This window comes from Hyperolius riggenbachi, chromosome 6 (assembly GCF_040937935.1).
Source record: "Hyperolius riggenbachi isolate aHypRig1 chromosome 6, aHypRig1.pri, whole genome shotgun sequence".
Classification (NCBI taxonomy): Eukaryota; Metazoa; Chordata; class Amphibia; order Anura; family Hyperoliidae; genus Hyperolius; species Hyperolius riggenbachi.
Window position 1 is genome coordinate 147,889,676 of NC_090651.1, and position 15,241 is coordinate 147,904,916.

Sequence of the window (15,241 nt, forward strand, 5' to 3'; positions counted from 1 at the left end):
GCAGAGAGGGGCCTAGAAGGGTGAGTTCATAGCAGAACTACAACACTGAAGAACTTGGCAGCCTTCCAGACACAGGCCGACAAGTCTGACAGGGGAAAGATACATTGATTTATTACAGAGATAGTGATAGCAGAAAGTGCTGCAGTGAGCTAGAAAACATTAGAATAGCTTTTGGAACTTGTAGGATGATAAAAAACAGGATGCAATTTTTGTTACGGAGTCTCTTTAAAGAGACACTGAAGCGAAAAAAAATTATGATATTATGATTTGTATGTGTAGTACAGCTAAGAAATAAAACATTAAGATCAGATACATCAGTCTAATTGTTTCCACTACAGGAAGAGTTGAGAAACTCCAGTTGTTATCTCTATGCAAACAAGCCATTAAGCTCTCCGACTATCTGACTTTTATTATCTCAACCGTAAGTGAACAGTTTTCTTTTTCTCTGCTAGAGGAGAGGTCATTACTTAACAGACTGCTCTGAAAGAATCATTTTGAATGCTGAGTGTTGTGTAATCTGCACATATTAGAGAATGATGCAATGTTAGAAAAAACACTATATACCTGAAAATAAAAGTATGAGAATATTTTCTTTGCTGCTAATCTTCTAGTAATTATTCATAGTACACAACCAATTCATTATATCATATTTTTTTTCCGCTTCAGTGTCTCTTTAAAGAGAGGTATATGGAGGCTGCCATATTTATTTCCTTTTAAGCAATTCCAGTTGCCTGGCTATTCCGTTGATCCTCTGCCTCTAATACTTTTAGCCAGAGACCCTGAACAAGCATATGCAGATCAGGTGTTTCTAAAGGTGGCCACTAACTGTCCAATTTCTAGTGAAAAGTCATTAGAGCGATCAGAAATTCTGTTCGGATTGGTTGTAAATAATCTCCATCGATGGGCACAATCGATTACAAACGATTATAAAAATAGTCGTCAGATTGGATTTTCGTCAAATCAAAATTTGGATGTTCTTGTTGGTTGTGATAGATAGGAAGCAAAGATTGGTTTGTTGATGGTGTAGTGAACGATTTTTCTTTTAATCTGAAGATTCTGATCGCACAAATTATTTTTCACATTGGATCTTTAGTGGCCACCACTTACACTATTGTCAGATCTGTCAAGATTAGCTGCATGCTTGTTTCTGGTGTGATTCAGACACTACTGCAGCCAAATAGATCAGCAGGGCTGCCAGGCAACTAGTATCATTTACAAGGAAATAAATATGGCAGCCTCCATATACTTCTCACTTCAGTTGTCCTATAAAAAAAAAAACCACAGCAATAAAAATTCTCAACGGTCATAACTCCTTTTCACGCTAGCCAAAACAATCTAGTTTCCTAGAGTTGCGCTTTAGCATTCAGCAAAACACAGCCTGCCTGCAAGTAAAAGTGTTAACCTTGGAACTTTTGATTCTTTTTTTGAAATCCATTAAAACCCAGATTTATGGCAGCTAGTATAGAGCGATATAGGAATAGTTTTACAGTGAATTGTAGGAGGATGGCTGGGTGAGGTCTTGTTTTCATTTCTTTCTCATTACTTTTCTCTAATAATTAGCCTTTCTTGCTTTGATAACATGCTGCCCTCTGAGTCTGCCAGCCTGTGAAGGTGAAGCATATCGGCTCCCTCCCTCCAGATAAATGGAACCCACTCCTTCTGATGGAATGCATCGGGAGAGAAAAATGGGATGTTCTGTGCACCAGGAAGACGCCAGCAAAAATATTTGTCTTGAAAAGACTTCCTTCTCTTCCTCGTTTTATCATAGAGGAGGCAAATACTGTGAAGATATTCCTAAATGTGGCACCAAGGTGAATGCCTGCTGTGCTATGTGATATATCTGAGAAGACAGAAAATGTCTTTTTCTCTACTTTTTATGCTGTAATATGAATTTGTGACTACTAAAACCCATCCAAACTTGGCATGAGAATAAAAAAATCAAGCAAGATCACTTTTGACTAAGTTTGACTAAGTTATTTTTAAAACACTATTTAAGAAAACAAAACAAAACGAAAGCAAAAACCTTTTATTTTATCTTTGGATGGATTTGAAAAATGTTAGACATGCTTTCTGGTTTTAACTACCGGTATGGTCTGTGTCCTTGCTGAGAATTATTACTGTTTCTTGCCCTGATGATAAAAGAAAGAGAAGGCAGCTCTGTTCAAGAGGACAGAGAGAGGAAAGAAAACTTGCTTTTATCAAAGTGGGAAACAGTTATGTTTTTATTTGTCTACCTCGCTTCCTGTTCTAGTGACCAACCAGGGTTTAACAATTTTTTCCCCTGTGACCTAACATATAGAGTACTTGAACCCGCAAACACCCTCCACCCAGATGATCTGTAAATTGTCTTAGCCCAGTGATAATATACTGCAGTAGTGAAGTATCTAGGTGGGGGGGGGGGGGGGGGGGAGGGGTAGGTCATGTGTTCTAAATTGAAGACTCATTTTTGTGTGCATGGGTAAGGGAATATGGAGAGCCATTTTCAGTTAGGTAGAAGTAGAGCAGACAGTAGGTGGGTGAAGAGAAGTCCTGATGGCTGTAGCAGAGTAAACCAATTATACCTACACCCCCCCCCCCCCCCCCGATGCTCTGTATGTGTGCTCTGCAGGGGGGACATGCTGGGAGACATGGCATTACAACTGTAAATTGGAAGGGTCATTATCTAGCCTTGGTGTATACTTAACTCAAGCAGTTTTCTCAGGCAAAAATGATTGCCTTGATTTATATCGTGAGAGGATTATGGTTAGCTATATAAGTCAAGACAAGATGAAGGCTGCAGCTTTGTTGTAGTCCATCTTAACATATACCTGAGTTTCTCCATAAGAATAAACACCAGTGTAGTATGTGCCTATTACATATTATCTACATGCTTCTGTGTCCACATGTAAATGGATGATCTGTTAATCCCATCCTTTTTGAAAATTACTGATAATTAACAGGATAAAACAGTTATTGTCCTGTGTTCTTGTTGGGTCTTTCGTCGATTTCCTGCTATGATGTCCAGGTATCCAACCCTTTCTCAAGTTATGCACTGGTACATGAACATATACCAATATTTTTAACATATAGTATACACCTTCAGATGCAGTCAAATTGTCACGATCGCTTCTGCAGCGTTTACTGCTGGCTGCAGTGGTATTGCAACCCAAGCAGTTCTGATGTCATTACATGCATTTGCTTGCATAGTTTGGTTTGCACTTAAACTAGTTGCTGATTCCATCTGCAGTCGCTCTGAAGTTAATGACAGTTTAATATGCTTTTGTGAAAACAAACATTGTCTGCTGCAATGGAGTGGCAATCCCTTTCCTGCAGGCTGCATATCATTGTCTGCCTTTTCCTGCTGTCAGCCTGTGATTAATTACCATTCACTTGTGTGGGAATCTGCATGTCTGCTCCCATTGGATGACCTCAGTATAAAGAACTGCTTCCTGCAATGCTCCATGGGCTACCATAGTCTCAGATTCTGTCTGTTACTCTGTGCGGCTCCCACCTCGTTCCTAGTCCGTGTGGACTGCGCTGACTCCTGCGAAGGGGTCAGCGAGTCCTCCTAGTTCTGCTCTTGTTTCTAGAAGTTGTTACTTTGCTTGTCCTATGTCATATATTGGTTCATCGCCAATATATACGCATACTTGCACGTTTTGTTATTTTCCTTGTATTCGTGTTACGTTGATACATCAGTGTCGCTGATGTATACGTACACGAACTGTTTATATCCTGTGTTCAGTTAGTCAGCTTTCCAGCACATTTTGGTAGTTTGCGCGTATCGTGATCACCCGTGCTGAGTTAGTTATCCTGCTCCTTGTTCTGTTTGTGGATTGCGTTCATCTCTGCGAAGAGATAGTGAATCCTTCTGAGTCCTGTTCCCTGTATTGCTCCAGTCCTAGTCAGTGTTCCTGCTTATGTCATATATCGGTTCATTGCCGATATATACATATGTTAGTCAGACGTTACAAATAGTTTCATTGATAGCTGTAATTGTAATACGCTAGGAAAACATACTTATTGTATATTTGATCCTCCTATTTCCTGACTATCCTGTCCTGTCTTGTGAGGCACGCAATCGCTGCAACGCATTGGTTGCCTCATTCCAGTCTGTCTTGTTGTGGACGTTTGCTGTCACTAAGTAGTGGCGGGTTAAGCAAGCGTTCATTCTGTCTACCTGTCCTGATCTCCTACTACTAGCTACTTTGCGCTGAGACGTTATTACGAAAGTATTGTTTGTGGCTGTCCGGATCTGCACCGGCTCTGTGCGCCACAATCTCCTATTGGAGTCAGTCCTCTCCTCCACTAAACTGGGGATATCCTGATTCCTTGTGCTGGTGTGTGTACCTCCTTCACGTCAGCTTATGTGTTGTATGCTGACTGTGGAGAATACACCACCAAGCCTAACACAAACATGCAGTTTATACTTAAATAGATCTTAGGCATCTGGCTACAAGGACTAGATGCCTATACAGCCTTGCCTTGCCTTACCAGAGAGGACCCTACCAAGGGCCTGAGCCCACTAACGCAGTTGTGTCCGCTTTTAAGCATCTGTAATATTCACGTGTAACTGAAAGCGCATACAACTGCATTAGTGGGCCTGGGCCCTTAGGGAAACAGTTAATCATAGAGAAATGTATTTGTATATTCGCCATAGCACCATTTTTTTCTCTTGGGGCAGGACGCCTCCAGCTCCTCTCTACTTACTCTTCTGCACAGGAACCAATAGGCATGCTTAGCCAAGTCAAGCATACAAATTCACATGGTGGCTCTCCATGAGGTTGGTTGTTCTTTTGCTTTGCACGTCAGACTACCATCTACTCTCTGTACTTAGCTTTAGCCATTTCCCCACCATGGCATAATGAACAGAAAGAGCAATTCATCAGCAGACAAAAGCATTGTGTGTTAATGCATAGGAGATGGAGGTACAGTAGCCTAGAACTGTGCGCAGGGGGCTTACAGAGAATACTCTAAAAGAGAAACCTCTTGAATTCACAAAGAAACATCTATGTGAATCCAGGTGATGGCAGACACCATTGTGAGAAGCCCTTCACTGGGTTTTATGTGCCTTCTGCATGTGTGAATAATCAGAAAACTCATTATATTGTTCAAGAGTTTCATGGAACCAATGAAATGAAAGCGCACTAAGGACTCTTGATCAGGAGAAAAAAGAAAAAATAATTAAATTTACTTAATGTATTTAAAACCTGATTTATTTAAGTCAGCCCTTTTCTGCTACCATTTTTACCACTGAAAGTGAGCAGGTGGACTGCAAAATTAATAAGATATTAGGAAGTTGGGTGAGGAGCACTGAATGGATTTAAAAATAAAAAAAGCCTTTTGAAAAGAGAGGTACAGGCATAGAATGTCTTGAAATATGTCTTAAACTAAAAACTGATGACCTTCAGAAAGGCTACAAATCCCACTCCAATAAATGGTTTGTTCGCAGTGATATCCTACAAGAATACAGCACATCCAACATCGCTGATGGGTTCTTGGTGAAAATGCTCCCTAAACACATTTTGATCTTTTCTTTATATATACAGTTCACTTTAGCTCTGTATTCAGATGATCATTTCTAATGAAAAAACTACATTTAGAGATGAAGCTGGTGAATACCAGAAGCATAAGAATTTGTCATCAGCCCTTTTCCACTTATATAAATAATAACTTCCTTGCTAGCGGACCCAACTATGTGCTCGGGAAAGCGCTGTGGAAGATGTCAGAACTATACAAATACACAATACAATAGTAACTGCTGTCATTAGAGTGAACCAAACTCGTGAATGTTTACTATAAAACCCAACAGCTTAACCCATTCAGGTTCCGTGGTTTTCACGTGAGAAATGTTCACCTCCCATTCATTAGCCTATAACTTTATCACTACTTATCACAATGAACTGATCTATATCTTGTTTTTTCCGCCACCAATTAGGCTTTCTTTGGGGGGTACATTTTGCTAAGAGCCACTTTACTGTAAACGCATTTTAACAGGAACAATAAGAAAAAAATGGAAAAATTCATTATTTCTCAGTTTTCAGCCATTATAGTTTTAAAATAATACATGCCTCCATAATTAAAACTCACGTATTGTATTTGCCCATATGTCCCGGTTATTACACCGTTAAAATTATGTCCCTATCACAATGTATGGCGACAATATTTTATTTGGAAATAAAGGTGCATTTTTTTCCATTTTGCATCTATCACTATTAACAAGTTTAAAATAAAAAAAATATAGAAATATTTCATCTTTACATTGATATTTAAAAAGTTTAGACCCTTAGGTAAATATTTACATGTTTTTTGTTTTTTTATTGTAATGTTTTTGTTTTTTTTTATAGTAAACATTTTATTTGGGTAGTTTTGGGAGGGTGGGGGGTAAACAATAGATTTATAATGTAAATGTGTGTTCATTTTAATTTATTTTTATTTTCAGTTGTAGTATTACTTTTTGGCCACAAGATGGCGGCCATGAGTTTGTTTACATGACGTCACTCTAAGCGTAACACACGCTTAGAGTGGCGCATCGGAGAGGGAACGGCCAGAAAAGGCGCAGCTTCCGAGAGAAGCTGTCGCTTTTTCAGCAGGGGAGAGGAATCAGTGATCGGGCACCATAGCCCGATACATTGATTCCCTGGCTACCGAATCCGCGGCCGGGAGTGCACGTGCGCGCGCGCGATCGGCCGCGTGAGCGCGCGGTAGCGCGCATTGTTCCTGGACGTAGTTTCTACGTCCAGGAACCAAAATAGGTTAAAGGACACCTGAAGTCACATGTCACATGATGAGATAGACATGTGTATGTACAGTGCCAAGCACACACATAACTATGCTGTGTTCCTTTTTTACTTTCTCTGGAAAGAGTAAAAAAAATCAGGTATGCAAGTGACAGTTTCTGTCCGGGTTGGGACCGGGTCGGACTATAGTGTAATAAGGAATTACAGCCATAAAATACTCTCCTGGCAGAAAATGGCTTCCAAGAGCAGAAAAGATATAAAAAGGGCAATAGTTCATAGATTTTAGCTCTGCCATACTTCAATTAATGTGTTATTGAGAAGAGGCCATGAAACAGTAAAAACTTAAAAATTTAAGATTTAAATATGAAATAAAACTGTGAAATAACTAAAAAAAAAAGTCATTTTTAGGAGAAGGAGGATATATACAATTGTTTATCTCAACATTTATTTTTCGCCTCGGATGTCGTTTAAAGCGCTGTAATGGATATAGCACCATCAGCTCATTGCTAGCAAGGAATGGCTTGCATATGCTCAAAATCATATTAGATACTAGTAAATGGTGACACTGCAGTACAAACATGCTGGCCTGGCCAGTTTTACCAGAAAAACCTAGTGCAGTGATTTCAGTGCAGGGTTTTCCAGCAACAATGTGATCTGCATAAAAGTATGTAAATGCGTGCACTGGTTGTGGGCCACAAGGTTCTGCACTTGATCTCTTGAGGGACCGTAGGATGAGTAATGTACAGATGCCTTGGTCTACTATAGCAGAATGACACTTACTGTTTCTATAGGGAAGGGAGGATAGATGAGTCGGCCAACGGCACAAAGAGGAAAGGAGAGGCAAAGCTCTGGCATTCTGGATAATTCAATTTTCCAGCCAGGGTTATCGTTCTGGCATGTCACAATTTAAAAAGAACAGTCAGGGGGATGACAATGACAGGGGAAATTGAATAAGCAAGGTGACATCAGCAGCCAATACTTTAAACTCTATGTCCACCTCCTTTTTTTTCTTTCAGAAATCATTTTGCATTAGGGTTGGTTCAGACGGGTATCTAAACCAGCAGCCTGCAGTTGCCCGGTGTCTTATGTAAATGCTTTTTCTGCAAGCGTGCAGGTAAGCATTTGACAGTGCTTCCCATTGTTCACTCCAGACATCACATTTTTAACCTCTGCAGGGGGACACGGAAGCACTGCGTTCCCCAATCCTAGACGCTGCATGCAGGAAAAAACAGAAAAAAGGAAAACAGGATAAAAATGTGGCCTTTGTACAAACGACAGCACCAAGAACTGTCCATTCATTTGAATGGGCAGCACTTAAACAAGCCGCAGTTGTTGTTTACTGCCCCATAAGTCTCCGTGTGAACCAGCCCAAAAGTGAAACTCACTCCTCAAGACAACAGTCTCTATTCCAGTAAAAAGAAAAAACAAACAAACAAACTGAAGCCCATTTCTAAGAAGTGGAGGAAACATTTCTCCCTATCTATAAATCACATTTTAGGTAATGGCTTAGGGGTGGGCAAACTTTTCTTTTATATCAGGCCGAAGCAATAATATCCGTCTCCCTTCCTCCCTCCGGAGAAAGCGTGCGCAGGGAGAGATTGGGTTGTAACGCACTTATTCACACTTTTCAGCAGTGATCTCCATTGCGACGACAGCATCATGTGACACGATGCATTGCTAGCACATACTGCTATTTTTAAAGTAAACCTGAAGTGATATATGAATTGATAAGATAAACATGTACACATATGATACTAGCCCTACTAAGAAATTATGCAAAGTCCCTTTCTGTTTTCCAGTACAGGAAGAGTTAAAATACTGGAGTTATTATTCAAAAGAGCTTCTCTGAGCTTGTTGACTAATTTAATTGAAGTCAGTCCCATTTTCTGAGGAGCTTAAACAGCCAAGAAACAGTAAGAGACAGCTTGAGATAAGGTTTTACTGCATGAAAGTTCAAAGTGTTATTACTTCTGCTTGTTTTAAAACTTTACAGAGTGGGGGCTCTACACTTCAACTGTGACAGTCTAATGCAGTGTTATAAGTAAAGCTATACAAATAAAAATAAAAGTATGAGACTCTTTTCTTTGCTACTAATGTTCTATTTATTATCAGTACTACACATATGATTCGTTAGTTTATTTTCGCTTCAGGTTCACTTTAAAGTGGCGATCTGTTGAAAACTGAAGTGTTTGCCTCAAACACAACTTTTCTCCATTGTAGTCTAGGGCATTTGTTACCATTAAAGTAGCAAACGCTATCTAACAATTCATAAAACATTATTCTTACTTTTTACTGTTATTATTTTGGTAAATAACCACTAACTAGTGACCCAAGCAAATGACGAGCCCATAAAAAAGCGGTAATCATTTTTTCTAAATATCTTTTTAATGATCTGCAAATGACCAGGAACATTCTGTTATTTCTGCAGTAGAAGCAATCATAAAGGAACAATATGAGAGCTGCAGTATGTAATATGATGCAATAAAATGGTTGGAAATAATCTATAAACAGCAAGATGGCACAATTGCACTACAACTTGTGGCTGGGTGGAAAATTGTGCTTTCTGATCACTTAAAGGAGGATATGTAAATATTGCACACAAAGCCCAGGTCACTGTTTTCTTTCACGCACAAAAACCCAAGGAACAAGAGTGGTTAAAAAAACTTTGCTCTACCTAATTACTGGTGCTTGTTTCTAAACAGAACCTGGCAAAAATGTCAAACGTTTAAGGCTAAAATCAGATTACTGTCAGTCTTCAGATCGAAGTAAGTGAAGCACAGCCGCCCATTTCAAAACCAGATCAATAAACCTTGCATCTGAGAAAGCAACCCAAAGAAAGCGTTGAACCATACCTTTAACCTGTTGCTGGCAAAACATATATTGATCTAATTAAATGGAGCAACGCAAAATGCACAGGAGAGCCCTTCCCTGGAGGAACAGATGCACAGGTCTGTCCCTTTATAGGAATAAACTTCAAGCAAGGCTAGAGAGATCTTTGGTGTTAAAGAAGAAGTCTGGGAGAATAACTGGTGAGAGTTTTATGCCCACTCATATAGACTAGACTTTTATACCACTCTCCTAGGCCTGGTGCACACCAGAGGAGTTTTTCTGAGCGTTTTGAGTTTTTAAATCTGCTGCTAATGTTATCCTATGTGTCTGCACACTGGAGCAATGAGGTTTTGTAAAAAAAAACATAGCATTACATTGGGAAGAGCTTTTAGAGGTTTCAAAAGGTCTTCCCAATGTAATGCTATGGGGTTTTTTACAAAACACTATTGCTTCAGTGTGCACAGACACATAAGATAACATTAGCAGCAGATTTAAAAACTCAAAACGCTCAGAAAAACTCCTCTGGTGTGCACCAAGCCTTTGTCTGTCATACTAATCGGAGAAATTAAGCCAAATAGCAGTGCTCACACAGGCCTCTGCTGACTGCCAGCACCACTCCAGTGTAGCTTATGGCTGCTGGGTCTCAACTCTTCCCCGCGTTAGGACTCTGGGAAAGATGAGACATTTCCAGTGACTGAGTGGAGTCTATGTCAGAGGTTTTTTTGTTTTGTTTTGGGTTTTTTTTGCTAGAGTTCCACTTTAAAGAGAGCCTGAAGCCTTAAAAAATTCCTCTTTTTACTTGCCATTTCTGTTAAACAGTATAAGCATGGCTAAAACGCCGCATTCCTGGCAGAACAATGTAGTTAAACCCCCCAAATCCCGGGGCAAAATTCCAAGACTTTCCAGGTGGAGGCAGAGCTTTGCGCTGTAGCTCTGCCTCCAGTCGCATCAATCTCCGCGGATCTCCGCCTCTCCCCGCCCCTCTCAGTGAAGACTGAGGCAGAGACCTGCAGAGGGGAGAGGCAGAGATCCGCGCAGATTGACGCTAGTAGAGACAGAGCTACTGCACAAAGCACTGTGTCTACCAAAAAGGAGCCCCGAATTTTGCTCCGGGGATTTGGGGGGGTTAATTATAGTGCTAAATGTCAAGTAAAAAGAAGATTGTTTTTAAGGCTTCAGACTCTCTTTAAGACACAATCATTTAATAATAGTAACAGACCTTTCACATGGAAATGAGTACGACCTAATTTAAAATTTACAGAAGATACGTGGCATATTATTCCAAAACATTCTATATTTTTTTTCACAAAAAGGATCAAACATTTGGTAAAATGGTAAAATTGATAATTTCATGAACAGTGTGTGAGTACCTTAAAGAAAATGTGACAGCACAGATTTAAGAGGTACTTTAACCTAGGATTGAACTTCATCCCAGTCAGTAGCCGATATCCCCTTTTCCACGGGTCTCTATGGTGTACTTATAATTAGTACGCCGCCCAGTCAGTTGGGTGCAGGGTGAGCCGAATTGCAGCTCACCCTGCTGCCGCTGGATCTCTGGGGGGCATTAAATACTATTTCCCCTCTGAGTCATCACAACTTGAGAGAAGTAATTTGGGGTAAGGCGATCGCTGGTACACTCTAATTACCCCTGCGGGGGCGCTAACTATAACATTTCAGCGATAGTCATACCGTCATCTGCCACTATGCACCTCTGTACATGTGCCCAGATCACCTGCTTCGTCTCTATGGCTGACACTGCGGTGAGACCCCTCCCACAGTGTGATATAATTGCCATGGCCCTGACAGTTTTCTTTCTGTGAACCTCATTGCATTCTGGAAAATAAGGGCCGTTGCCACCTGCAAAGCAAGCAGTTTGTCCCTTTGTACGCGTACACACACACACACACACGCACACATACATATATATATATATATATATATATATATATATATATGTCACGGCCATAACACTAAGTGTTGCCATTTCAGGTTCTGACTTGCCAGGATGCCAATTGGCCATGCTGATGCGGCCAATGTAAAGAACTAGTCGAATTCAACAAAAGTGTCAATCACTCCTAAAGGAGTTCTGTATTCCCTAGCTCCGATTACTACCCCATGCGTCTTATCTCTGCATGCAGGCAGGAAATATACAGTGTGCCTGTACTCTCACCCTCCCTGGTGTGTGTTATCATTTCTCAGTGGGTTTTTATTGCAGCCTGTGTTGCCGGTATTCGCTTCAGGAACACAGGATGCAATGAAAGCCAGAGATACTACATACGCACACAGCAGGGTGGTAGACAGAGCCGCCATTGGCTGTCCTGTATATTCTCTCATTGCAAACGCCACTTTTCACATTTCATGCAGTAGCCTGGCAATTTCTCATATTGCCTGGCAAGTGAACCCGAAGTGGCTAAAACCTATATACAACCTTTTATGCTGGAAACACAATGAATGTTTTCGGCAAATTTACTGGCCGATCAAGTTCCCGACCATTTTTCTGATTGATTTCCATTCCCTTCTATGAGAAAATCAGGAAAACAATTGAAATCAGATCAGACCTGTTGAAAATTGTCTATCAAGCCATCTATCTGCCACAAAATCATAATGGTGTATTCCCACATTTCTATTTTATGACATATTTTTTAATATTCATATATTTTATGAATATTAACCTCCTTAGAACTTGAACACACGTTAAAGTTACTTTGCAACACAGGTTATTATGCATCTGTGTTGCTCACCATTCAATAACACTGAACTGGACAGCGCTGCATTGATGGCATGGTAGTTGAGAATGTTCCCTGCTCACGGCTACTCGGCATGACAATCTCTAAGGACCTGACTTGGAAAACCAACACAACCTCCACCAAGAAAAAAGCCCAGCAGAGACTATTTTTCCTACGCCAACTTAAGAAGTTCGGTATGGCCTGCGAGCTTCTGACGAGCTTTTACACTGCCACAATTGAATCTGTCCTCTGCTCCTCCATCCTGGTCTGGTATGCTGGCTCCTCCGCCAGCGACAGACACAAACTGCAGAGGGTCATCAGATCAGCGGAGAGAATCATTGGGAAACCACTCCCCTCTCTAGACCAAATCTTCAACTCTAGACTACACTCCAGAGCTCGTAAAATCGCTAATGATCCATTCCACCCAGGCTTTCGCTTCTTCAGTAGACTTCCCTTAGGCCGGAGATTCCGATCCATCTACACCAGGACCACTAGGCACAGGAACAGTTTCTTCCCCTCAGCCGTAAACTATCTGAACTCTTAGGTCTCTCTACTGGTACTGCACGGCTGCACACTACATGTATACGTGTTCAAATGTATCCAATTGATGTAACTGTATCCTTTATATTGTCCTGCTACTTACTATGTATTTGTATCGTGTGTCTTGTTCTTTTTCACACTAGGCCTGTATTTGCCAAATCCAATTCCGGGCACGGCCCAGACGTGCTTGGCGAAATAAAATATTCTGATTCTGATGTGCAGCAGTGCAATCTCAGAACACTGTGTTGCACAGCACATAAGTATTACTGCCAGAAAATGCAGTTTACACACTAATCTTCTTGTACATTGCACAATAATATGCATTTCTAAATTTAGCATAGCAAAGCAAAATTATGTACAAAGTGTAAAAAAGTGTTACATTATGTAAATTAAAGTGTATTCAAAATATCTCATGTGTAATTGCCACTAGATGTCAGCAGAACAGCCAAGGTAGCTGTACTATTGTGTGGTACAATTTTTTATACAGAATGGCTTCTGGATATCACGGTTTAACATAGTACTATGAGCACAAGCAACACTTGGAGTTAATGTTAGGGAAGATACCACCTGTTAAGTTGTTGTCACTGTTGTAATGGATCTCTGAAAATTGCACATACTACTTTCTTCTATGTCTTCCACAAATTTGGTTTGAACACTTGGACTTCTTTCTGGTTTGTAGTCCTAAACAACACCATTATTTCAGCCAATAGTGTACTTTGCTGTTTATTTTTGAGGGTGGGGGGGATTTTCCATGGGCAAATGAAATGTTGTCCTACAGTTTAAGAGGGTAACAGGGATAACTATACAGCCACGGAAATGCTCAGTTTTAAGTGAGACAACAGTCAGATGAAATGATTCTCTGTAGGTATCTATGGTGATAACGCATTGGGTGGCTCATTGTTAACAAACTAAAAAAAAAATGTTCATTGGAGTCCTCTAACAAGCAAGTCCTACGTGTAATTTTCACACCTTCATGAGTAAGAGGACAGCTGAAATTTAATTGGCTTTATGGGCAACACTTCTGCGGTGCTCTACATAACAGTATGCAAAGCATCAGTGTGCTGTACGTTCGCAGACTATTACTTGTTTCATTAATCTCAGGCATCACTCTTAAAATTGTAGGATCTATCACACAAATCTCCTTACCGTACTTAGTTTTCTTGAGGTGAAAATGATTCTCCGTTCATGCAGCATACTGGCATAGATCTGGAGCATATTATTTACATCAACTGCTACAAAATATTCAGTCAGATTCCTCTGTATAAAGAAATGGTATTCAAGTTTTAATCACAGAGAAGTTAAATGATGAACAGGCATACAATTAAACATTACATTATAAAGAACTTGGGGCAGTAAAATATTCATCTGTCAGTAGACACAATAAGTAGCCATGACAAACACTGACTCAAAACCTGCAATGTACCCCTGCAGCAGTACATATACAGTTTGCTTATAAGATTCCTGTGAGAGATGTAAACACGCCCACTGTGCTATGTTACAGCTTGTTTTACCTCAGCACAAGATTTTTCGGCATGATTCATTGTGGTTAAACTGTTTGCCCTAGTAATTGAGCACAGTACTGTAATGACAATCATATTATCATTTTTCATTGTCGCATTATGGTGCAAACATGCTTTTTTAAGTGTCATAAAGTATATAGAAGGAAGAAGAGATGATACGCATAATGCCTAGAAATTAAATGTCAATATTTGATGTGCCCACCATTATTTTCTAGCATTACCTAAGAGCATCAGAGGTTGCTACTGGAATCCTCTTCCACTCCGCTATGACAAAGCTGGTGGATGATAGAGATCTTGCACTCCTCTGCTTTATTCTTTTTGCAGATGTGAATTATACAAGTTCTAGAAGTTATGATGTACAGGTCATTCCAGAGGGTGATTATTTTTCCACATACTGAGAATATCTATTCTGCTACTTATGACTACTGCATGTAATACTGCAGGTTGACACAGAGCCAATGGTTTCATAGAGCTTCCATTAAGACAAAATCTGTCCATCCAAGACAAATTTCATTACACAGAAAGGGCAGTGCCAGGGAGCTACTGCATTCATCATTCTGTATGGCACTACACTGAGGCAGGAAATGTGCCAGTGCAACTAATGTTTTGTATAAAAATATGTACAGCTCCTAAATTGTTTGCAATTCTATGCGGAAACCATAGGACAGTTCATGACATTTTCATGTTTGGCTCATTTTAAATGAATAGGTTGAATCAAGAAAGGAAAATCAGCCATACTAAGTAACATATTAAAGTGCAAGTGCACGATACCTCTCTCTGCTGGTTTTACTGATCTAAGTACGGTAAAGTATGATGCTTATACTTACAATCATGAGAAGAAAGTAAATCTAGTTTCAGGTCTAAGGTTTTAAATGTCAGGAGATTACAAGAAAGAAAAGTAAAGAAT

At 40.0% G+C, this 15,241-nt stretch overlaps 1 protein-coding gene across 4 annotated transcripts in view; it reads right to left on the minus strand.

Annotated features, from left to right (window-relative positions):
• Window positions 1–15,241, minus strand: part of DENND1B (DENN domain containing 1B) — a 353,166-nt gene that overhangs the window by 145,590 nt on the left and 192,335 nt on the right. For all 4 annotated transcript variants that reach the window (XM_068240064.1, XM_068240066.1, XM_068240063.1 and 1 more), the window contains one exon: window positions 13,961–14,071. In XM_068240064.1, coding sequence (XP_068096165.1) covers window positions 13,961–14,071 — 111 coding nt within the window. The remainder of the gene's footprint in view (window positions 1–13,960; window positions 14,072–15,241) is intronic.